The sequence below is a fragment of the Aythya marila genome, assembly GCF_965140915.1.
Source record: "Aythya marila genome assembly, chromosome: 5".
Classification (NCBI taxonomy): Eukaryota; Metazoa; Chordata; class Aves; order Anseriformes; family Anatidae; genus Aythya; species Aythya marila.
This window is the reverse complement of record NC_139046.1, coordinates 33,138,056-33,163,958: the sequence shown is the minus strand read 5'-3', so window position 1 is coordinate 33,163,958 and position 25,903 is coordinate 33,138,056. Positions and strand designations below refer to the sequence as shown.

The following is a 25,903-nucleotide window of genomic DNA, read 5'->3' as shown; positions in this document are numbered from 1 at the left end:
TCCTTACTGCACTATGAACTGAGTTAACAGAAATGTCCATATAAATATGAAAAGCAAAAACACCTGAAAACGCAAAATCTATCTCCAAATATAATAAGAGAGTTTGAAATGACTCATCATATTAATGTATTCAGAGACCTGGGTGGACGTCAAAAGCTTTTAACTGATTTTCACCAAAGAAGCCTGTTAAATTTAATCCTGAAATGTTTGTGAGCGTGTATAGCGTGCTTGGAACTAAACAGAAGGAAGGCTGCAATAGTGTCAGACTGCAGGTGGGAAACAACACTAGAGTGTTGTCTACACTTCAGTAGAGAGGTGAAAGGCTTGTACACATCAAAGTCTTTTCTACAGAAAGCGTATGAAATATCTAACACAGCCCAGAAGGATGCATCCATGCTCTGTTGCTTGAGAATATCTAGAACACCTTGAAGAATGTTGCTGTGTCACTGATGGTAAAGCAGCATTATAGCCTTATATCTTCACGGCTTTCCCTCTGTTTTGGTGTTTACACCAGACTACTTGAACTTGAGTGACAGTAGTATAACCTGCCAGGGCAAGGAGGAATCAGATGTGTGACTTAGTGACAGGAGATTTACTGGAGCACCCCAGCATGCTGCAAGAAACATAGGACCAATTGGATCCCTTGGGTCACTGAGTACAGCCTGCCAGTCCCAGGCAGCCCTATCTTGAAAACTTAGATGGGAAGCTACCACAGAACATTCCGCTTGTGGTCACAGTGCTGGAAAGACAAAAAAAGCAAGAGCTGACTGTGATGCAACACTCTCAAATCTGTAAGAATGGAGCTATCTTAGGAGCTTTCTGATCCAGGCCAAGCATAGAAACCAAGGGTTATGTTTGATCTGTTCCATATGCCAGTTGCATCATTCCACTTAAAACAGGTGGTTGCCTCATTAAACAATGGCTTGGTTCAAGCTATATTATGAATGCTGCTACAATATTGCATGAGCATCAAAACAAAGTGGATAACTTAACATGTGCTCTAATGCTTGTGGAAGCAGCAAAATATAATGTATCCTTTTCACTAGCTTAATCTCTAAATCCTTGAAATCAATTTTGAACAGCTTCAATAACAGTATCCCCCATGCTAATATTCTTCCTGTTTAATGGAAAATGCTGAAAGGAAATGACTTAGCTTAATTTCTAAAATGCTGTTTTTAAAATTTCCAAGCAAACTGTCCCATGTATCAGTCCATGCAACAAAGAAATGAAGTACTAACCATGCAGCATGATTAGGTAATATTTTTTGAGGTAATAAAGGAATTGGGATCATCCTCCCTTGCTCCTCTGAAGCTCAAGCATTAAACTGACTTGTAAAGAAAGAGCTGAATTAGGTTCTAACTCCAGTAGATGGTATTTCCCATCATGTTTCTGCTAATGGCATAACACAGTGAAAAGATGAGGTATGGTTTTAGGGTTTTTGATGATTCCCTTAATATGAGCTGCAAGTTCAATTGGATGTTCAATGATCTGTTTCTTTCCTCCCCAGTCTCAAATAGCCATGTTATTGGCACTGGCAGAAGAGGTAGGGACAGAATACAGTTTGCTCAGTCTCATCTTGTGTGTCAAACTGCAAAAACCAGCAAGGCGGGTCATTGTTATAGCTAGTGAAGTCTTACAGACACCTAGGGATTGTGACTTACCCTGTTTTGTCTTAAGGCATGGGCCTCCAGTGTTTCTAATCCATCTAATGCTCTGCTGTTCGTGAATGAAATAGATGTGCAGAAAGCTTTCCATCACAGGCTCCAGGACGTTTTCAAATCTTGCCGATTCACAACAATAGAGCTCACCAGCTAGTTGGGAGAGCACTTCTTTTTGAGAAGACAGGGTACAGAGCCAATTCTATATTCCTTTCTTTTGCTACATCTGGTAACTTTTCCTGTCTTCAGGGGAAAACAAAAACAAAAAACCAACAACAGCTAACTGCTGTCTTCTCTGTGTCTTTTGGGAAAAACAAACAACTAATTAAGAAATAAAGCTTTTAAGGTATTGCTAACTTGCTCGAGTGTTTTGGGGGCTAATCTAGCTTGCCTAACTTTTTTTCAGCCTAACACATAAAGTGGTGGCTTTTCACACAATCACGTTTTGGGAAGGGTTGCTTGCTCAGTGTGTATAGATTGTAGAGTGACTTCAGAAACATCCTGAAGAAAAGGAAGAGAGAAGAGCAATCAGTCTAAAGTATTATGGCTTCAGGGAATGTGGGCAGAACAAGGGTTGCCCTTATCAGGAGGGTTAGAGAGCTTCTTGGCCTGTTGACATGTGATGGGCATTAGCAGCAGGAATTACAGGCAGTGCCCCAAAGGAAGAACTAAATTGTCTATTGAAGAAGGGGGTAAAATGTGTATCCTTTCCTTTAACAAAAATAACTGTATTTTTCAAGTCAAGTAGCTTTAGTGTCTTTTTCTATTTATGGCCTAAACCAAACTTTCACAACTGGGTTTGAAATTGAGAGATTCTTTCTCACATGATCTAGCGGAGCATATCCTGTGTATTTGCTCTCCTTTTGTATTCTTGAGCACTTTTAGTATGTGGTGTTGGGCAGATTCTCAGTGTCTTTGGTCATAACTTCTGTCAAGGAGAGAAATGTTATTTGTACCTGGAATGGCTGTATTTTGCATGCAGATAATTTTTCTTCAAGATTCCTGTTAATGAGATATCCCTTTCTCAGAACTAGGGTAACATATCCTAGGCTAGAGCATGTCTGTCATAGTTCAAAGGTCATAGCAAAACTTCTTTACTGCTGCACAGTACTTCTGGACTATGCTATTCATATTCCTGCTTCATTTCCTACAGTTAGGATCTGGGCAAGCCTCTGTTAAAGGTGCTTTTTGGGGAGAAAATATTATTTCATATAAGAAAGTGTTTCAGTCTCTGTCCCTTTGAGAAAAGTGGGTAAACCCTTTGGAGTGGACAAGAGCAAGAGTTAAGGAGAATATGTAGTAGAAAAAGTGTTATCCTCCCCATCTCTTCTGCTTGTAACTTCTAAAATGTGTTTTTGCAACATAAAGCCTAACCTCACATGTAAAGATACAAATTTCTAGAATTCAGTGATTGATTACACCTTGGTATTCATATTTAAACTTTTGGTCTGTTCTTTTTCCATCTTTGCTTATTTCCTTTACAGGAGTAAGCTTTTTTTCTACATATATTCAGCAGTCTGCCTGCTGGGCACATTGGGGCCACATGGAAGTAGAACAGCCTGCAAGGATGTGGGGATTGCACGAGTGGTATGGAAATGGCTGAGGAGACCTGAAGCTGTCACCTGACCTCTAAGGGAGACTTATGTGGTAGTGATGTGTTCAAGGTCTAAGTTTCTGTCCCTAAAAATGGTTTTGAAATTTTTACAAAATGATTGGTAGGGCTTTTCAAACTGCAGAAAAAGTATTGCATCAGCACAAGAAAAATCTGTTTTATCACTTAGGAAAGAGCTGATCATATAACTGCAAATATTCATGACTTAATCTTTTTATGCACATAACAAATGTTATCAGGGCTCAGTCAGTAGTGTGTGCAGGCACACGTATGCACATTCACATGCATCCTCAGTGGTAAAGTTGTACTTTGAGATAAAGGCTGTGGTAATCTTTGTGAACTGTAAGCATCTGTATATATTCAGATGCTGCCTTCTCCCATGGAAGCACAACATAATTTCAGCATGGTTTATTTTGCCCTTAACAGTGGTTTAATAAAAGGTAGGGAATGGGGCTTCTGAGCAAAATAATCCTGAGGAAGTCACTTTTTCATGCTAAAACATAAATGCATCATCTTCTGCAAAAGTACAGGTCTTATACTCCCTTAGATCTGAAGATCTGGCTCCAGCCTTTAGATGCTTACAAACAAAAACCTAAAATAGATTTTCTACAATATATTGGCAAGGTTTGTTAAGTATACTTGACTGCTAACAGTTGTGTATCTTTGGCAGTGGTTTTCAGTCACTATCTTCTGTAATTTCCAGGAGGTACCATAGTTAGTCTTCTGCTCAGTCAAGCAGGAATTGACAGCACAGTTTGTGGCAGCTGAATGCTCTCTTTGGAAGCCCAGGGATGTACTCTCAAAACAATGGGCACTAGTTAATATTGATAGATTATTTCTCTAACTTCTTAAAATAAAAATAATGAAAAAGAAAGCATTTAGTGTTCTAGCGGAAATCAGTTATGTCTGTCCTTTCTTTCCTTGTATATGTTTATTCCTCTTCTCTCCATGCATTTTTATTTTCTATTACATTTCTTTTTCATCTCCTCTGAGAGTGTGAGCTCTTCTGGGCTGGGATTTTGTTTTCCTCTCGATTGGGTAAAGCCTGGTCCTATTGTTTATCAATGTTACCAATAGGGAATGTGTTATTGATCAGAGCTGCCCATACCTAAATTGCAAAGAATCGGTGGAAGAGCTGAAAATAGGGCCCAGTTGTTTCAGCTTTGAGGGTTTGCTTTCTCCTCCTGAATTTCATAAAAGATGTTTGACACAGGTTTAAGAAACCACGACCTCATATAGCTTTAAAAGAGGTGGCCAGCAGCCAGCTTTCAAATAAACACTCTCCTCTCTTTCATTAAAAGAAAACATTATCATAATATTACATTACAACTCAAATGGTGAAGGTATCTTTCCTTGTGTACAAGACATTGTCCTTTGAAGTCATAGAGCCCAGAGTGATTTTCACATGAGGGTGACCAAGTAGGAAAGTGAAGAAAAGTAAATAAAACAGAAACATTGGTTGTTTTTTACATTCCTCTCTTGGTTATGGAAACAAACGTTTGGATAACAAGTTTATCCTTACCCACATCTCTTTCTTTCCCTGAGCTTTAGCACTCCTTATTCTGTTAGTTGTCTAGGACATGCTATCTTTCTGATATGCCTCTCCCTATTGACAAAAAGGGCTAACAGTGCTGCTGTACCTTAGTGAAACATTTTGAAGTCAGATATTGCATTCAAACTCTTGTTGATGCTATTGTGAGAAGTAGGAAGCTTGCCAGTGATTCTAGCTGAGATGAAGGCGAAATATCATGAAACAGCTGAGAAAAGCCCACATTTTATTGTAGTCCTGGACAGCAAGCCTGATAGATGAAAGAGACTTCTAACAACTAGTCCTACAGATTATTGCTATTTCTTTTCTTTTTAAAACAATGCAAATAATTTATCATTCTGACTACTGTGGTCCCTTTTTGTAGTATGCAAAATGAGATGGGCAAGATGGGAAATCAGGAAAGTGACCCGACAAAGCAGCATGTGAGTCTGCCTTGTTACACGTTTGAGCCAACAATTATCTGTGGACTTTGTAATCACTCAGTTTCTTGTGTCCTGACCCCTTCCAGCTCAGCTGGGGACTTTATCCCTTGCTGACAGGGGTTTTCTTTGGCAGTTGTTGACTGACTGTCTCAATCACCCTGTATCACAAAGTAGTTAGCATTCTGGATGCTACAGGGGAAACAAAAAATCTGTCCCGTCGTTGGTTTTACTTCAGATTTTTTTGGTTCTGTACTCTTTTTTAAGGGATTCCAGACACCTGCTCTTCATGCAAATTGTACAGTTGCTACCCAGTAAAGCTTGCTATGACTCTCTCTTGGAAATTTGGATGTTCACTTCTGCTAGCTGAGTAATTGGTTGACATTCATGGTGAAGTCTTGGTGTTCTGTTTTCCCAGTGTTATTATCTTACCTCCTTCCCTGTTCATTTCTCTTTAGGTGTAAAGACATTAAGCAAAGGCAGTAATGATTGTATTCTCTCTTTTTGAGTCTGAATGGTAAGCAGTGAATGATATGTTGCAATAACTATCAGATCAAATTACGTGTTATTTATGCAGTTTGCTGAGCATGATGCATTTGAAATTCTCTTTCAGATTAATTAACAGAAGTGAGAGCTGTAGCCATAACTATAGTGATCAAAATGCAGTTTACATTGTTTTGCTATGTTATTGCTCTGAAACTCCAGAAGAAATGGTACAAATAGCAGCTTGGTAATAAGAGGTACCATTTCTGGTCTAAACCAGCATCAGACCAAGGACAACAGGGAATATCAGTGTTCTAGCAAGTCTACTACATTTTATACCCTGAGTTGTGTACCTACTGCTGAGTCCTTGCCTGGATGCTTTTTCCTAATGTGAGAGTATTTTTGCTGTGTTAGAGTTAGAGATTTGGGCATCACTTTGACACTTCTATACTCAGATCAGTGCTTTAAATCACACATGACGCTTCTGATACCAGGCTGTTTCAACTCTAGGAGTGGAAGGACTGGGAACTTTTCATGCTGCAAGAAATTTTGCTTTCTTAATAGATACTCTTCTTGTAACAGCACGTTAGAATTAACCAATTAGCTGTGTGTGTCCTTACACAACTGATGGCTTAACAACATTTTCCACAAAGTCTCCTATGAAAAAAATCAAGTAGTTGGTACTTCTGCATCTTCCCTACCTTAATAATTCATCTGCTCAAGTTCTATGTAGGTTACTTGGTTGGTTGGTGTTCGTTTGGGGATGGGGGTAGTTTCTTGGGTTTTTGCTTATTTATTTTTATTTTTTAAAATTTATTTTAACGATAGATTTGCAATACCCATGTGTTTTCTTTTTGATAATCTTATTTAGACTTTTTCTAATCCATTGCTCGTCTGTGGATTGAGATGAACTTTTTACTACTGGGACTTTCTTGGAAGGAAAGAATGGCAGCTTTTGTAGCAGAAGCAACTAACTAGCAGGCTCTTTAGTCTCATGCCTTTCTACAGGATTACATAAGTCTTTCTACTTCCCTCTTTGTTTTATGTTTAAAGGAAGCTGAGAGCAGAGCCTGATTTAAAGAGGATAGGTAAGGGCAAGGATAGTCTAATCTTAATAAAGCTGTCATTCTTCAGGAGTAAGAGGAAAACCATAGTGTTAAAATTTTACTAATGATTCCCCAGGGAGGATTTTGTGATTTAGAAGAGAAAATACAGTATGTCCAATAGCAGGGAATCATGAACAGAGTTATTAAATAACTGGTATAGTCGAATGAAATGGGCACGCACTCTTTACAAATGGCATAATGGGCATTAGACTGACCGTTTCGTTTTTGACTTAAAGCTATTTCTTTTTTTAATCTTAAAACATGGCATCCAGTCCTTTCCCAAAGTGGTTGTTCCATTTCTTTTTTCTGCTACCTTTATTACTGTCATATTTTGGAAACAACTGTATTTATTGAGCTACTAGTTTTATATGTCCTGTGTTTATTTTAATATCTGAGCGTTTTCTCAGTATTAAAAATAGGTGTGGCAAGATATTTTATTTTTTTTTCATTGCTGGGCAGCTTGTTGTGCAAATGATCTGTGTGTGAGGGCACAGTGCACAACTGTGCATGCTCTCTTCAAGGCAAAACTGTGTTGAGAAACACTTTGCATGAAGTTTGTGTGTTGAGCCTTGAGTATTAAGAAGGAATTGGTCTGGCAGCACATGTGTTTTTAGGCACTTCTGCTACTGGTATTCTCAGTGTCGCAGAATCCACTGGTAGTTGTGCTCTTCATCAGAGTGGGTTTTGATAGCATTTGGTGAAGATAGGAGGTGACATTGTTTCTGATATGAAACTGCAAAAGCAGGGAATTGTCTGCCATGTATGGATTAGTTTCTGGTCCCTTAATAAACCTCCTAACAGATTCACACAGAAGCTAAATGCTGGAGAAAAGCTTGTAGCTCCAACATTGTTTTGCCCCAATAAGAATGCCAGAGAAGGACATTTGGGCTGGCTATGATAGTTCCACCTACTGTAGGTGAACCAGGAGGGTTGATAACAACAGTAACCAAGTCTTCATGTGGTGTTTTCCCTTCATGTGGTGAAAACACCTTCCCCAAGAGATGGATGCTGTTGTCTGTGTTACTATACACAGCGTTCCTAAGCACTCTCTACTAGACAAGCTACTGGGATGTGAAACCTCTGTTCCAGTGCCTCTTGCAAGATTCACTCTAGGAAAAGTTAGCAGAGAAGGGTGTGTGTCTAATAAATCTGCTTCAAAAGGTGCATGGAGTATCTTTAGAGCTGACTGACTGATGTTGTTATGCAAGGGTTAAGTTCTCTAAGGGGAATCCTTAGATGATGAAGAGCTGTTGGCAGTCATCCTTGTGTCAAAAGTGGATCAAAGAAAATGAGGTGCAGGAAATGTGCCTTTGTGCTTGGATAGGCTCAGTGAGCAGAGCAGCCCCTGAGGGATTCTTGGAGCAGTACATACATTTAGAGCATTCCTAAGGCTGTTCCTAGTAAAACAAGGATGGAAAGACAAATTAAGTAACCTCAAAGATCAAGGGAGCTCAAGGACAGCTCAAAGTCACTTTTGTCCTTACCGCTTAAGCTATGTTGTGTAAAATTAAGCAATTGAAAATCATTATCTTTTTACAAAATTGAATTCTATGGGATCAATTCCACATCCATTGTAATAATTCAATCAAAACCTGGATCTGAAAATTATATTTCCTTCACTTTCTTGCTGGCACACAATTTCTCTTTTGCTGCCAAATGCTGCAGTGCTGTGCCATGGTAGCTGGAGGGTAGGGCCACAGACCTTCTGCCACGGGCCACAAAATACAGAGGCATCCCGAAGCTGGTTGTTGAACATCTGTGAAAGGGCAGCTCTCTAGCAATTATGTCTCCCGTTTCTCTTTTGCATAATTTTATTGGTAACTCTGGGCAGTCTGCAGAGGTGTTTTTTTTTGTTTTGTTTTTTTTTTTTTTTTTTTTTTTGGCATCTTAGTGTGTGAGTTTGTTTAAAACTAAATATTCTGTCTCGTGGGAGATTGTGACTTTAAGAATCTTATTTCTGTTCTAATTAAGATGAAGATTCAAAACCTTAATATTTTTCACAAACCAAATTGTTCCAAATTTATGCTTTGACTTAATCAAAGTAAGTTATTCAGACTGGCAAAAGGTCTGTTTTGATTATATGGAAACATTTTCCTTCAGCTAAGTATCGCACCATTTTACTTCATTAATGTTACAAACTTTGAACTTGGAGCAGATTACTGAGTAAACATGACACATTTTAACAGTAACAAAATGCTACAATGATTTCCATGTAAATATTTGGAAGATATTAGTATGTCCCATTAATGTAATGATACTGGGATTCTCACATAGACTCGTAGTATGAGAAAATAGTCACTGTTGAGCATGTTGTGGGGTCACCATGAGAGAGTGAGGCTACTGGTAATTTTTGAGGGAGCCCTTTTCTTCCTCTTTGTAACTTTGTCTGCATCTACAGGCTTTATACCTTCCCTCACCTCTGCTTGTGCCTAATTATACCTGCTACGTCTACATGTATATGTGTGAATTCACACATACATATCTCCTTTTAAGCTGTGTTTGAAAATCCCTATTATGAGTACTGTTCTGAAGGAATATGACAATCATATTTCTTCCTCTAAGTTTATGCTTAAGAACACAACAATTTTAAAGTGCTGTTCCCTTGGAAGGCAAAATATATGTTTGCTGTGTGTTCCTTTCAGGTTCTTTCTTGAGGCTTCTTGAAAATATTTGTTAGAGTTGGACATGTTCCCCTTTAACATTATCCACTGCAGTTGCACATCTAACATAAACTGGTCATCCAAGCTAAGCTCTATTTGTGATGGAGACTACTTTGGCAGCTTCTTTTAAAACTGGTAGCTTAGGGTCCATTTTCACAGCCCTTTCTCTAATGACAAAGCCAGCTTTCAATGAGAAACAAGAATTTTCATTAAGAATTGTACTTTTACTACAGGAAACTGAAGGAGGCTTATTTTGTTTTCATTTTTTAAATTCTTTATTTTAATTTATTTTTTTTTTTACAAGCCATCACCCCAGGAGTGGTCAACTTTCATATGTAAGGCTGTAGCTCGGAACAATTACATTCTACCAAGAAAAACAGAAATTGTTTGCCAGCGAAGCTTTAGGTCATATGGATAAATCTTATTCACAACAAGCACTGGTACAATCTGTGTTAGCTGTCAGTGTCATATCTGTACACAGCTAGCAGAAATGGATTGGATGCCTTCTCTGCCAGCAGTCACCCCAGCCTGAAGAGAGAAAAGAAATAGAAGTGGTAGAGCAGAATGGAGCTCCCCTGTACAGTTATCTCAAAGGTCCTTGAAAAGCCTTTGTACACTTTAAGTAGCATATATATGCTTCCTGGCAGCTTTAATAGAGGTGAGACATAGTGCAAAACCTTGCCCTTATTATCTGTGAGTAATAAGCAGCTAGTATTATAAAAATAGACATATGAGTAATGAACAGCTGTGCTATAAAAAGAGAAATCTTTCTAAGTTAATGTGACAATATATGCAGGCATGAGTATGTGCATGTATACACTACACAATTAGTAGATTAAGAAGACTCAGTAGATGGCATATTTTTGGATTTGAAGAAGTGTTTTTGGCATGCTATTTCTCAACTATAATGAAAATAGTCATTCAGCTCTATTTCAGTAGATGTACATGTACACTGAAAACTGAATAAGAAGGCATAATTAGTAAGTCACTAATTCAAGGGCAATATGCCAAGTAGGGGAAGTAGTATCAAGAGGAGGACCGAAGGCATCCATCTTGCATCTTATCTAACAGGTAAATTTTGTAAGAAAAATGTAGATGGCATACAATCTCTGTGGGGGTTCTGTTAATATTTATAGCACAATAGTGGCAACCTGCAGTGTACTGTATTTTGTGACTGAGTTTAAAAGATTTTTTTTTTTTTTTAAGTAAAGCTTACTGGTTTTACTAGAAACAAAAATTTGATGTTTGAAAGGATAAGTACATACTCTACAGAGCATTGGCAAGGATAAAAAAGAGTGGTTGGACAACATGATTCAGGAAACATCACTATTCTGGGGAGGAACTGGCCACTGAGTGACTAAATAGAGAAAGTGAGGAAATGGGAAACAAAGCAACGTTTTGTGTAACTTGGGGCAGTCAGGAAGCAGGCATACTGTGAGCAGCAGGAAAGAGGACTACAGGAATTTTTGTACAACTGTAAATGTCTAGTCATTCTGTATGTCATGGAAACTGCCAATGATCTTTGACAATCCAAGTGAATATTGTATCAGGGAGTTGCTCAGTGCCTGGTTGTGAAAAGCTCTTCAGGCTTGATTCACATACCACCCTTCAAGGAAGATTCGTGTCAGCAATGTGCAGGTGGGCAAGGAGGTGGCGTTCTGTCTTTTGTGGATGGAATACCAGATGGGATTGCAACAATTGAATAGGTTTTCTGAAGTAAATAAGCAAGGAGTTACCAGGGATATTTCAGACTAGCATAAATGACTGGTTTTAGTTCCACAGAATGTAATAAATTTGGAAATCTTCTAGTGGTTCCAGAGAAGAAAGCTGTCCAAGGTACAATCTTATATGCACATGAAACAATACAGAAAGTAAAATAAAAATAAAGTCTGTAAGTATTCTGTTAGCCTGATATATTGTAAAAGACTTACAGATTTATGAAACAGATGTCTATGTTCTCTGGGAAAAAGAGGCTGTATGATTTGACTGGCCTCCAGCTTGCTAAAGGGGAAGCAACTTCTTAGATTTGTTAAGCCAGACTTGTTTGGATGGTATTAAATTAGCAACCAAGGCAAATGATGGGAAGAAAAGAAAAGAAAAAAAAAAAAAAGAGAGAGAGAGAGAAAAATTAAAAAAAAAAAAAAGAATAAATGTCATTTTTTTAGAAGAGAGTCAAAGTGTCAAGAATAAAATTAATCAAGACACCAAGGACTGAAAGAGGAGTTCTTTAATTGCCTGCTGCCATTGTGATGAAGCTGGCTAATAGCCAAGTGGAAATGGAATGGGGTTATTTATTTCTAAATATAAATGCTGATAAGCTGAAATTCCTCAGACTAGGAAGGAAGATTCCTGTGGTTGAAATCAAAGGACAGAAATAGATTGAGAACAGCATTACACGGCAAAAATGTCATTTCCTCTTTCCCCAGCCATTCAACCAAATGACTTAGAAGGCCAAAGGATTGATTAATACTCAAAACAAATGTTGATGTTCTTGCTAATGACTGCTATAGACTGCCAACTAGAGTCCTGGTTAAAATAACAACTAATCTACTATGTGTAGGGAGAGGAAAAAATTCTTGTTTGTGCGTGGGTGGGTGAAGCCTTCAATACAAACAGCATTTTGGAGGTTGCATTCTGTCGCCATAAGAGAACATCTTTGTGGCTGTTGAATAGACTGTGGTATCTGAATGGGAATCCTCATATCACATATTAGGATATCATGTTAGACCTCAGTAAATAAAGAACTGAGCTAAGAATTAAAACCAGGTGTTATGCAATTGAAAGTGATTGTGACTTGAATACACACTTCTTTGCAAACAGAATAAAATCTGAAGCGGTCTGATATGTAGTTGGACCCCGGTATTCAAATAAATGCTCTTTGTTGCCTAAATAACTTCTGAGCTGCTGTATCTGGATACTTCCAGAAGATGCAAATCTTCCGAAGTTTAAAGCAATGCCATGCTAACTCAGTTGAAAGAAAGACAGTAGGCAGAAAAATATAGGTAAGAATTGGGTTGTATGTGTAAACAGCTAGAAAGCTGCAAATACGCAGATGAAGGGGGTATAAAGGTGGTATAAAATTGAGGAGGAAAAAAAAAAAAAACAAAAAAAAAACAAAACAAACAACCAAAATAACAAAAGCAAAACTATATTGCTATATTTTTTGCAGTAGAAGGAAGTTGGAAAGTAGAAAGTTTAGCATTAGAAGGAACCAGCAGCAGAATTAAGAAGTTTAATGAAGTTTTTCAACTGCATTCATAGAATAAACATCTTAGCAATTATATTAATCGGTCATAGATGTGTGAGGTAGGATTGTCAATAGCAGAGACAAAAAGAGTTCCACAAATATTTAATGTCTAGGAAAAAAAACAGCAAATGATGTTTCATCATCCCATAGCAATGATGCAGGTGTTTCCATAACAACACAGATTTGTGGAAAAGCAGTTGTTAAAATGTTCAGTTTGTGAAACAACTGGTCAAGACAGCTTGTGTTCAAGATTTTGAAAGAATTAACTAAAGATTTTTAAAAGCAATCAGTGTTTAATTTTTCAGTAAGTGTTGAGATATTGAAGTAATTCCAGAGAACTGGAAGAAAGTTAATGTCGCATTAGTATTTAAAAAGGGTAAATGAAATATGCTGGATGGCTGTATTTAATTACATATACTCTACTAGTGTGAATAAGACTTGATAGTATGAAGATTGCTGCCTTAACATCAGTCTAAGTAAAAATATCAGAACACTTGATACAGGATCAAAGAACTGAAAAAAGGTTTATAATTGCTTGTCAATCAAAGATAAGACTTTTTGTTGCAGTGTCATTTTTAATGAGTTTACAAGTTTGACAAAAGTCACAATGTGGATATAGGATGTTCCAAATTCAATCAAATACTTAAATTGGTAACACTTGATAGTACCTCTAAGCATACCTGGGCTGGTACAAATCAGTATGTCATACGTAGGTTTAAAATGAAAGTACAAATAGGAATAATTGCCAATTAACTCTGCTTATAAGGGTCAATTCTGGGCTGTGTGCTAATTAACACTTCTAGCAGTGAGTCAGAAGGCAATGTGAAAACTGTATTGATAATCTGCTGATAACATAAAAATTAAGATATGAAGTGATAAGGCAGAGTCCTTAGCTCCCCAGCACAGTAAAAACATCTATCTGAAAGGGAAAGAATGAAGACAGAGAGGGTGAGAATGCCTTTTCTAGAAGAAAATATGCCAGGGAAACACTTAATGCCATGGTTGGTGATCAATTAAGAGAAAGGATTTGGGCCAAAATGACTGATGTGATTGTAGCACAGGGCAGGGAGATCTCAAGAGGGAGCAGAATGGTCATTCTACTTTGCATGGCATGAGTGTGCACTGATACCTGCCTTTGAGCAAGAATCCTTAAAATCTGAAGAGGGCTCTAAGATCCTAAGGTGTTGCCTCATGCGATAAGCTTTGGTGAAACTGTATTTTGTCACATTGCTCCCCTTTTTGATCAGTACCAGCAATGTATCTGGACAGAGTACAAAAAGAGCAATGCAGTAAGCGAGTGACATGGGGACCAACTAATGAGCGAACAATATGAAAGTTTAACAGCAGGCAGCCGGAGATCCCAGTGACATTTTCAAGGTGAAAGGTTAACAACTTAAAGCTGTAAATACTCATGAAGGAGGGAGATTATTTATTGAATTGAAAGTGGAAGGTTTGGGAGTAATTGAAAAATACTGGGATAGGTTGTAGACTAAGAGTCTTCTTTTTGTCTAGTCTGAGTTCCTGACAGTCAGATCTATTAGTCTGTACGTTAGTCTGTCTTCTAAAAGAATCAGTGAGAAATATTGAGTTGCTATTTTGATATTGCAAAGAACAAAATGCTAGAAAATGCTCTAAAGGAAGTTCCTGTTTTGGCAAGAAGATGGCTTGGGTGGTCTGGAATTGGTTTCCCATCATGAGTTCTATAAGTATTTTCTGTAATTTTCTTTTCTTCTGCAAAGCAGCATAGGATTCAGGAAAAATTTCAGCCCTGCAGGTGTCTGAATGCTTTTTCAGTGAGGTAGTGAAAGAAATAGAATTACATTCTGAGTGCTGGAGGCTTCTGGTCTTACTGTGTTCTATTATAGAAAAAAGCAATGGATTTGTGCCGTGCTGTTAAAAGATCCCATATTTTTGCTGTGACAGTTGAATATCATTATATTTACTGGTTCTTCTTGATACTTCAATGTTACTTAATGGTAGACTTAACCTGTAACCACAGATTTCCTCTCCGTCTTTTATTTCTTTTCACTTAAGTCATTGCTTTCTGCTGATGAAATCAGAGAAATCAAGCAGTTAGTACAGGATGGTCTTTTTTATTTATTTAATGGTGGCATTCATGTCATATATAAATTGCATACAAGCATCTCTGAGAGGATATGATGTGAGGTTATTGAAAGTACCTCTGGAGCTCCTAGTTTCAAAGAAGAGTGAAGAAAAGTTTCTGTAAGTGACTGTATGTGCTAGATCTTCAGTTCAATCAGAGAGGCTGAATGAGCGTGAAAGTGATTGATATGTAAAGTAAGGGTTTAGGCTGGAATGTTACAAAACTACTATCCAGATCTCATGCATGTATTCATCATGCTGTGAGCCCTCTTCAGCTCATTATTGGCAAGAAATCCTTTGCTGTGAGAAAATAAATGTATGGATATGCATTCCTGTGCGTGAATATGAAAGAATTCTTTGCCTGTCACTGGGTCTAGGGTCTTCTGTCCATGCATATTTGTCTCTCCGTGAACTCAGCTGTAATGACTGCCTTTCCTTGCTCTCATATGCCCAGTGCAGTAAGTGGCATTATCCCAGAGTTGGTGAATAGGATTGTTACCAGGTATTTGAATGAACCCTTTGGATTTTGCCAGCCTCTAATAGGATATTTCTGAGAGTCTGCATCGTGAGTAATGTGTTTAATAAACTTGGTTTATTGCTCTGTGACAAAGCAGTACTCAAGTTTTAGCATATCCTAATACCAGACCAGCAAACTTGATAGACATTTACCTCAACTGTACAAAACCATTTTGTACCTTTTGTGTCCTAGCTATTACCAATGTTAATTGAATTTATTTATTTATTTTTCATGCTAAAGCAGTAAATTCATGTTTCAAGTAGCTTAGGCCTATGTTCCTAGTAGTCTGCCACTGGAACGCCTGATTGCTGATGAGAAAGAAGAGGAAAAACTCAAAGGTGTTTATGTGATTGAGAGGGAGTGGTGCAAGTCAAATGTTTTGGTTAAGTTTTATTATGAGGACAGACTCTAGCAAAACATCTGCCATGACTTTACTATGTTTTGTGAGTCCCATGATGTTCAGGTTATTTCCAAATACATGAGCAGCTTGGAATGTGAGTGGTGGAACAGACTTTACAGAAAACCCTGAGGGAAGCAAATGCTGAAGCTACAACAGTGCTTAAACAAAGCTCTAAAGGTACAGAACTAAACCACATCTCCAAAGACACAACATAATTTGGGAGGAGGAGACTCAAGTTGTTAAAAGGTCTTGTTCTCTTTCCACAGCAAAATTTCTTTTCATTTGGTGGAATAGATTTGCTTGTAACATGTGATTGATTTTTGGCATAGCATGGGTGTTTTTTAATGGCTTTATGAAGAGATTCCACGATTGCTTTTCATAAAGCAAGCCTTCACAGACTTTGGCCAGATACACACCAAGTAAGAATTCACATTTGTTTAGTGAATTTCTTCCCATTATTGAACCTTTCCTAACAAACCAGTTTCAGTGCTTTATATACAGTACAGAATTGGTTTTTCAAATGTTAATGTCCCTACATATTTTGAACATAAAGGCAGGAATAATTATAGTGTTGGACAGTTGGTCTGTGGAGACCACAGGTCTATCATCAGGTACAGCAGGTGTCTGCTGCAGTTTGATAGCTTTTCTGCTTTAAAGTTATCCTTGGTAGCACGTGGAGACTGATGGCTGTTCTTTAGTACTATAAGAAAAGATGGAACAACAACACAGTATTGTCACGATATGAAACATTTCGTAGTAGTTTATTCACCATGTGATGCATGTTGTCATATCTATGACAATGAAAATAGTTGTGTAACAGTTTAAAATCAGACCAGATATTCCTGAAAAACTAAAAGCAGTGATAAGTTTGAGAAAACTGAACAAATGTTCAAGATTTTTTTCTTTTTCCAGATCCTTCTGTACGTTTTCATAATACTACTGTACAAACTATTCCTGTTTAGAATAGCTTAGCTATTGTCAGTGGTATGATATACATCCTTGACTCAACTGTAATTCCTGTGAGTAGGATTCCTGTCTCCTCTGACATGATTTCACATTTTTATATTGCTGAATTCATAATCCACACATGGCTGAGGTTTGAAGGCAACTCATTTTGCATTTCCTTGACTTTGAACACCTTTTGAAAACAAATATTTTTATTTTGGACAACCTGCTTATGATTCCTGGAAACGAAAAGACTGGGAAGAATTTTAAATAAAGATTACTACACATTTAGATAGGTATGTATGCATTTTCACATGAACGGGTTCAAATAAAAAAACATGCCATTGTGGTATGAATTATTCCAAAGAGAAGTCAGAAGGTACTGAATATTTAATTGTTGGAAGTACTGCAGTGAATAATAATTTTGGTAGATCTGTTTTTCCTTGAACAACATAAATGTGATTCAGAAGAACATCTCAGTTTAAAACTAGCTAATCTTAGCATGCTGGGTTTAATATTCCCATTATATCATAGCAAGAATTAAGTAAAAAAAAAATAAAAAAATATGGCCTTTTATATGAAATTTTGGTCATTTTTCCAGAAAAAAAAATCAGACTTTATAATATGACTCCATGATTTGATCTGAATAAAGATGCACAAATACATATGTATTGGTGTCATAAATATAGTCCAATGTCACAGTTATCAGTGCTTTTTAGGCATGTGACAGAGGGTTATCCTTGAGATAGAGCAGTGCAGGTGAATTAAAGGGTGTTGAAGAGACTACATATTACTAGATACCAGATACCAAGAAGTTACCTGATTACTTTGAAAATTACAGTCTTCATGTGTGGCAGTAAGGAAGAAATCTGTTTTCTGAAAGTATGAGTGATGCAAAGGTTTCATCAATGTTAGTTTCAAATGTGGCATTGCTCTTGTGTGCTGAAGATGAGAGCACTTACGCAGGTCCTGCCAGAAGACTGCTGCTAAATCCGTGTCACATATTCTGTAGATAGCATGTTGAATTCTTCTTCTATTGCATTAGAGCAATAAGTCTTGGACTGTGAACTCCAAGGGATATTTCTCCATGAAAGCGGAAGAAGTAATAAGTTAGAACATCTCCTCTCTCTGAGTGCAGATAGCTCCAAAGTTCTGTATTTCTCCTGTGCATGTGTTTTCAGAAAAAAAAGGTATAGTCATTGGCAAGCAACTGTGTGCCTGCCATTAAGATGTACTGTTGTTACAACATGGGTGCTGCTGGAATAGTGTCTCTTTAGGGGTTATATACTGATAAAAACAAGGGTGGATAAAGAGTAATAAAGATTAAATACAGATGATGTATATTTAACAGAGCCCCATTACATTAAGGTAAATAAGATCTGTTAAATACATGTTTAGGTTTAAAGGTATGAGAGCACAGTTTTGTGTAAAAACATACAACTTTCCCTTGTTGTTTTTGTTTTGTTATAGTTGTTGTCTTCTGTGCTGGATCACATGAAGAAAGCTCTTCTTCACCAAATCCATCTCAGAAGCTGTCCCTGATAAGAAATAGCATGGTGTCATTGCATCAGCCTTCTAAATCAGGTACCACAAATCCTGTTCCTTACACCCTCCTTGTTTCTACTTCTGAAAGTGCAAGATGCTGGCAGTCACAAGGACCCTTCACCAGAAAGATGTGCCACTGGGCTTCTTACTGGAAATGGGACAATAACTCAAAGTCCAGTGTAACCTTAAGGGAATCCCTCGCTTCCTTATTAAAAAAATACATATATATAATAATAATAAAAAGAAAAATCTTCTCTATCAGCACAGTGAAATCCACCACATTTGGGTTTGGGAGTTCTTTAAACAATTCTAATTAGTGGAGCTGATGTCTAGCAACTGTAGACCAAAGTAGCTTTACTGATACAGAATGAAGTGTTGTTTTTTTTCCACTAGAATTTCCTTTTTCTATGAATTTTAAAAGTCCATTGAGCTGGACAAAATGCATGTGTGATGAATTTGATCTTACTGTGTTGTTGGGATAAATTGAGCAAATGTCATACTTCATAAACACCCAAGGGAAAGGAGCCGGTTGCCATCTGTGGTCTGGAAATGTGCGAATTGAAGTGACACCTTTCCATTTAGGGAAATAATCACAGAATCATTTCAGTTGGAAGGGACATCTTCAGATCATCTAGTCTAACCTGCCTGCTCAAGCAGGGTCACCTTCAGCAGGTTGCCCAAGACCACCTCCAGTTGTGTTCTGAGTATGTCTGCAGATGGAAACTGCACAACTATGTTTTCTTGTGTTCCAACTGAGTTTCCTGATTTTTAATTTGTGCTTATATTCTTTTGTCCTGTCATTGGGCAGTACTGAGAAGTGTCTGGCTTCCTCTTCGTTCACTCCCATCAGGTGTTTATGCACATTGATAAAGTCCCCCTGAGCCTTCTCTTCTCCAGGCTGAACAACTCCAGCTCAGTCAACCTCTCCTCACATATACTTCAGTCCCTTGATCATCTTTGTGGGCCTATGCTGGACTTGTTCAAGCAAGTCTGTATCTTTCTTGTGCAGGGTAGCCTAGAGCTGGGCAAAGCACTTCAGATGTGGCCTCATCAGTGCTGAGTTCAGAGGAAGGGTCACCTCCCTTGATCTGCTGGCAATGCTCTTCCTTATGCAGCCCAGAAGGCTGTTTGTTGGCCTTCCTGAGTCACAAGGGTGCATTGCTGGCTCAAGGACAGCTTGTTCTTACCAGGTCCCCAATGGTCTAGATGGTATTTAATTCTTTAAAATGTGAACCACCTTCCTGACATTCCCTATGATTGTTCATGAGATTTCTTCAATTTAAGCTTTTTCAAATCACACTTGTAATACCTGAAAATATCTTCTTTGCTGATTGTAGTAATATAGATACATTTCTGTCTTATATTTTTCCTTCTCATTTCTGTCACAGTTTGCTTTTCTGGGGTCCTGCATTTGAAGTTCCCCACTTTCACAGGTGCTAAGCAAAGGTGGATATGAGACATCTGAAAGGTGTTGCACGGTAGCATTAGAGGTTGCAGCTTCTGGTGTTCTTTTACGCTGCGGTCATGTGAGTGTACCCAGTTCTTTTGCACTATGATTTATGCTAAACATTAGCTTCTCGGTGATAGATCTTTCCATTGCAAAGCAGCACACGCAGTCTATTGCCAAAAATTCAGAGGCCATTTTCACCAGATAACAACAACTTTCCTGATTTACTTCAAACTCTTCTTATGGGCATTCAGATCCTCTCAGGTCATAGATTGTGGCAGAGGCATTATACAGTCCAGAGAGTATGGGAATGAGTTGCTTTTGAAGCAGAATGTTGTGTTTACTTACTTGAGCTGTTGTCCTGGTTTCAGTTAGAACAGAATTAATTTTCTTCCTGGTAGCTGGTGGAATGCTGTGTTTTGGCTTAGGATGAGAAGAGTGCTGATAACACCCCGATGTTTTAATTGTTGCAGAGCAGTGCTTATACCAAGCCAAGGACACCTCAGCCTTTTGCTCTGTCCTGCCAACAGGCAGGCTGGGGGTGCAGTAAGAGCTGGGAGGGGACAGACCCAGGACAGGTGACCCGAACTAGCCAAAGGGCTATTCCATACCATCTGACGTCATGCTAGACAATATATAGGGGTGGCTAGCCGGGGGGAGGGGGCCGGACTGCTCGGGGTTAGGCTGGGCATCGGTCAGCGGGTGGTGAGCAATTGTGCATCACTTGTTTGTACATATTATTAGTAGTAGTACTATTATCATCATTGTATTATTATTATTATTATTATTATTATTATTATTATTTTCCTGTCTTATTAAACTGTCTTTATCTCAACTCACGGGCTTCATTTTCCATTTCTCTCCCCCGTCCCAGAGAGGGAGGGGGGAGGGTGAGCGAACGGCTGCGTGGTGTTTAGCTGCCAGCCGGGTTAAACCACGACAGCTGTATACTGCTTTGTTACATGAGGCACATTCTAAGGATTAAGTCTGCATTGGTACAGTCCTTCCTGCTGCAAGTGGGGGTATTGTTAAGATTACTTTGTCATAAATATTAGTTTCAATAATCCTCTGTTAAATATATGCATAAAATTTTTTCTTTCCCAGACTCCTACGTGTCTCTCAACAGCATGACACTGCAAGAGAACAAAATTGTTTTCTGAGTTTTATGACCAATCAGATTTTAACTGATAAAAAATATTACTACTACTGCCAGAACTCTGTGGGTACTGAGCTAACCTGTCAAACTTTAATAAATTTAAACAATATAGCAGGTCTCTCTTTGTCTCAAACAAGCATGGAGTTTCTGACCTGCTACTGAGATCCCTAAAGGTATTTTAATGGATCATCAAACCATAGCCTGAGAGTGTGCACAGACATCTTCCTCTGGATCCACCAAAGCCAGGAAAGTGGCTGGTGTCCTCCTTCCTGTGCCCTGGTGGAAGTAAACGCTGCACACACATGTGCATAGGCACAATTTGCTACTTCAGCTTCTTGTGGTTTGCATTTAAAAATGATGGGCTGAACCACGCAGTAAACCTTTGCTAAATTGTATGGATTTGGTGAGGTGGGCCGAGAAGCACTTCAGGTGTTTGTCCCAGCTGATAGGTTGAGAAAGGCAATAACCTCCAGCAGTGAGCTGGTGAGACAGGGCTGGGGACTATGCAGAGGAACTGGAAGAGGATGTGTGTGTTCAGGTGGGAGATCACAGCCTGTTCCAAGCCCCAGTGATATGCAACCATAACACCCATGTTTCTTTTATGCACACTGGGTGGTGTGCATAAAAGCATAGTTATAGTTAACTTTAAAAATCAGGAAAACTTGTCTACTTTGTCTGTTGCAATCGAAAGGTGCCTTTTCCCCTGTGGCAGCTTCCATTTCACTTTTTTTTTCCCCTGAAAGTTTAGTTAGAGTAAAACCAATTAATCTTCTGGAGGTGCCTTTTTTTTGTATTTCCTCCCCCTTTGTGTTGCCTGTGCAACAACCAGTTCTTGTTATATTCCTGACCTTAATTCTGTTCTTAATACTTGTCTTTTTTTCTTCCCTGGAGTAGGGCTACCGAAGGGATAAGGATGTGTCATTCTTGTGTGCAAGGTCTGAATACTCTCTGAATGTCAGGATCCCAAATATGAATGTTTACACTCTTACTGTTTTTCATATGGCCTGGGGGTCCTCAAATTATTACTGTGACATTATTATTAGTACTGAAAATAAATATAATGCAGGTTAATATCAGCTTACCATATCTATTCAGCTCCATTCTGTATGGGAGAGCTTTGTGCAGCTAACATCCCTTCGGGGAGCTTATATTAGATTGATGAGAGAACAGTGAATTACTTGTCTGGTTGATAATATGCTGATTATGAAAAATTCTGGCTAGGATGATTTAGTGTTCTCAGTGCTGCAAATGGGCTCTGGAGTTTGTTAGGAGGGCATCTATCCTGCTGGAGGAAAGCAAAACTGCTCGGGGGAAAAAAATGGGGGGGGATAAAGCTTTCATTGCTCAGCTATTTTGGTTGAGACCCTAGAGTTTCCTTTGTTTCTCTCTGCCAAAATGCTAAATCCATATATTTTCAGTATCCCTGCTGCACTAGTTATTATTCCCATTCAGGATTTTATGTACATGTGGGCAGACCATCCAGTAAGGTAAATTCACTGTTGATACTGGTGGGAAGATGCTGATTTACACCTGCTAAGAATTTGCAGAGTTGTTTTTCTTTCAGTCATGTTGCTTCACCTGCCCAGTGCGGAAACTGTTTTTACTGCACAAGGTAAACTTCTTTCTTCCCTTCTGTTCTTCCATTTCGTGGGACAGAGAGCCCTCACATGCTGTATATCTGCTCATTCATGTCCCCACATAAGCCCTGCCTTTTTAAATGGGAAAAGCCTCAATGAAAGCTTTTGTTTCTCATAACAGAAATCTCTTGTATCATCGGCTCAAGCTGCTCATGGGTGACGTCAACAGACAGTTTTGGAAAACCAGACTGGGTGTTATCTTCGGTTGGTGTCCTGGTGTCTCAGGACAGGCAGCAGCTGCTTCTGGAAAACAGTTCCTCCCGTGGAGATATTGAAGGTAGGCAAAGTTACAGTTCACCCCTGACTGGACACCTGCTTTCTCCCAGCACCAGTAATATCTGTGGGCAGCAGCAATTGGAGTTGTCAGGCTGAAACCTTGCTTACACATCACTAAAAATACTGCCATATGCTGGTTCTGGTTTGCAGCTCGTAGGTGCATTGTCTGTGCCCAAGAGAATCAGTCAGTAAGAGCAATACCATGATTATCACCTGTATGTGTACTGCTTGGGTTGTACACACATGTACCCTGTATGCAGCCAGGCCCTTTATATACTCCCTTTGTGTATCCCTGTTTTAGCATAAGCTACTTTTGCTTAGAGACTGGAGTTTTCTTAGGAAACTCAATCCTTTACAAGCCAGGACTGGTTCCTCATGATTGCTGTCTGACTTGCAAAGTCTTTGGCTTTTGTTTTGTTGGATGTCTTCACTTTGCTTTGTTTGGTTTCTTCTCTTCTCATTCCTTCTGTCACTTCTTTATATATTTCCCTCATTTTTACTTCAGTTGTCTTTTTCTTCTTTCTGTTATTTTTTATTTTTTATGCATATTCCTCTGCTTCCTTCTTGTGATTTCTTTCCTCAAACTCATTATCCATTTGCTTATTATTATTGCTCTTCCATCCACACTGTGTGTCTCTTTTCTTTTGTTTTGTTTTTTTTTTTTCCTCACAGGGGACATTTTCCTCCTGAACACCAGTAGGCTACCAGATAGATGTGAGTTCAGCCTACATAGCCCCATCCTGCCTGGGAGCGTGGACTCTTGCTTGCTGGAACTGGCCATATATTCACAGGATGCTGTTCCTCTCCTCCAGAGGTTCACAGCTGAAATCAGATATGTGGACACAAACAGAAATATAATAATTTCTCTGAGAGTTGGCCATGAGAAGGATACCGGGTAAGACAATTAATTTGCAGCTGTTTAGACTTTGAATTGCAGGGTAGAATGGAGTCCCTCCAGGCCACTATTTATCAATGTCATCTTCCTTCTTGAGATCATTACTTCTGTTAGAGCAGAAAATAGAAGAATTGTCAGGACTGAAGTGTGCAGCTTCCTGACAGGATGTCTGTAATAGACCCAGGTTTTGTGTGTCGCCTTTGCAAAGAACGCTCCTGGTGAGAAGTCATTCTTCCTCCCTTGCAATAAGAAGAGTCGAGAGTGGTAGGCTCTTGCGCACATGCTGGCAAGATGGATGCTAGCATCATGATGCTTATGGATTTAAAGTGCACTCAATCCAACAGCTGCCTTGGCAAAATGACTGATATCTCTAAGTATTCAAGAGGTCCTGTCTTTGGGAGTGAAAGGGTCACATTTTGGAGATAGGGCTACTTCTGTCTCTTTCGTAATGTCTGTCCTTCTGTCTGCTAAGTTCAGGAGCATCCTCTTTTGCTTCATCTGTAAAGTCCAGAGAGGTGAGAAGAGGTGAAGACAAAAAAATAAATAAAAATCAGGGACCCTGGATCTTGTCCTGTGTTTTCTACTCTTTGATCTACCCCAAATTTTATTTTTTTTTCATTCCTGCATGTAGCAGAATGCAGTAAGGAGGAGAAATGGGTAAAGGGAATGAATCACAACAGGAAAAGGAGAAAAGTCCACATGGCATCTGATTTTGCCATTTTCCATGTGCTTGTTTTTTCCTTTGCTGCAATCTGCCTTGTAAGAACCTGGGTCAGGCACACAACAGAGCTCTCTATTTCCACCACCTGACTGACTCCCATAGAGAATTTAAGCAATAGATCCCAGTTCTTGTTTTCTTTGAATTCTTTGGCACTCCCCAGGCTGCCATGGAGATCTGCAGCCAAGACTTCTGGTCAGCTGAAGAACGCAGAATTTGACTAAAAAAACTTACTCTCTCTCAGATCCCTCTCTTGCTCCTACTTTTAGCTATTGCTCACTTCCTTCCTGGCTACTCCTTCCCCTTCTTTTTACCAGTTTCACAAGGAATTTATTACGTTTTCTGGGATCAATTTCTAACGTCCTTTTTCACCTATAAATGTCCTTTCTGCTTTAAATATTTGACAAGCCTGTACTTGCCTAAGCAAATGCAACCACAGTTCTCCCATATTAACTCATAAAACAACCCTTCTGATGTACCTAGCTGCCCAGAGCAGGCTTTGATCACAGTCATTGCAGTGCCTCTGGAATGAATCATAGATATTGTTAAAGAGCTTATTTGGGCACAACAAAACAAATTTGCATAAAATTATCATCTGTCTAAATGATGGCATTTGGACATAGTAGAATGGAATTAGCTTTGCTAGAATATGACCATTGGTATTATTTTTTCCTAGTGGGTGGAAATGAAGCACTGGTAAACCCAGTGGCTTTAGTTTCAAGAATTCAGAGGATGGAAGGTGACTGAGTACTGTTTTAAACAAAGATAGAAAGAAGGGGAAGGAACAAAGACAGAATAGAACTATTAGGAACTATTTTAGGATAAATATCCTTCTTTTACCCCTTCTTTATGGGGCAGGTCTTTAAAATCTCTACACAATTCCAGAAAAATCTGTGTGCAGGCAGAACAAAATTTATTTCTACAGTGTTTGGGCTGGTTCTTACTAGGCAGATAGTCTGAGATGAACATTCCTTCTGTGATTAAGATTTTAACAGTATTGGTTGTTAAGAACAGAGGCCATCCTGAAGCATTCCCACTTTCAGGATGGAATTGGAAGTTCTACAAGCTTTTATGTATTATACAATCACAGCTGCACAATTTGGAGCAGAACAAGGAGGTCAGTGAGGAAATGACCTTGAGATAGATGCCTATGTGTAGTATGTATTTTAATTGTTAATTACTACTGAGGGATTACCTTGAAATCAGAGTAGAAATGTAGAAATAGAAAAAAGGGTAGTTGGCACTTTTTCAGGCAATCAGGCACTCCAGCAAATCCTGCTTCAGTCCCTTCTGTCACCTCAACTCCCAGATCAAGATACGCTTGACTATGAATTCCAGTTGCACCAGCTCACTTCAGTGATCTGTCCTCTTTCTGGTTCCAGAAATATGTTGGTTGTATTTCCTACTTCAGGGTTCATCAGCTACACAGTTCTCAAAAGCTTAAGAGATATGTCACTCATGAGAAAAATTTACTCTCCTGTCCACCTTACTAATTTCTGGGTTTTATCAATAAATCTGTTGTGTTGACCC

General features: G+C 38.7%; 1 protein-coding gene across 1 annotated transcript in view; it reads left to right on the top strand.

Moving 5' to 3' along the window:
* Positions 1-25,903, top strand: part of LTK (leukocyte receptor tyrosine kinase) — a gene marked incomplete at its 5' end in the record, with an annotated part of 92,765 nt that overhangs the window by 22,030 nt on the left and 44,832 nt on the right. Inside the window, 3 exons of the mRNA XM_082761354.1 lie at positions 18,170-18,283; positions 22,606-22,761; positions 23,433-23,655. Of these exons, the coding sequence (XP_082617480.1) occupies positions 18,170-18,283; positions 22,606-22,761; positions 23,433-23,655 (493 nt within the window). The remainder of the gene's footprint in view (positions 1-18,169; positions 18,284-22,605; positions 22,762-23,432; positions 23,656-25,903) is intronic.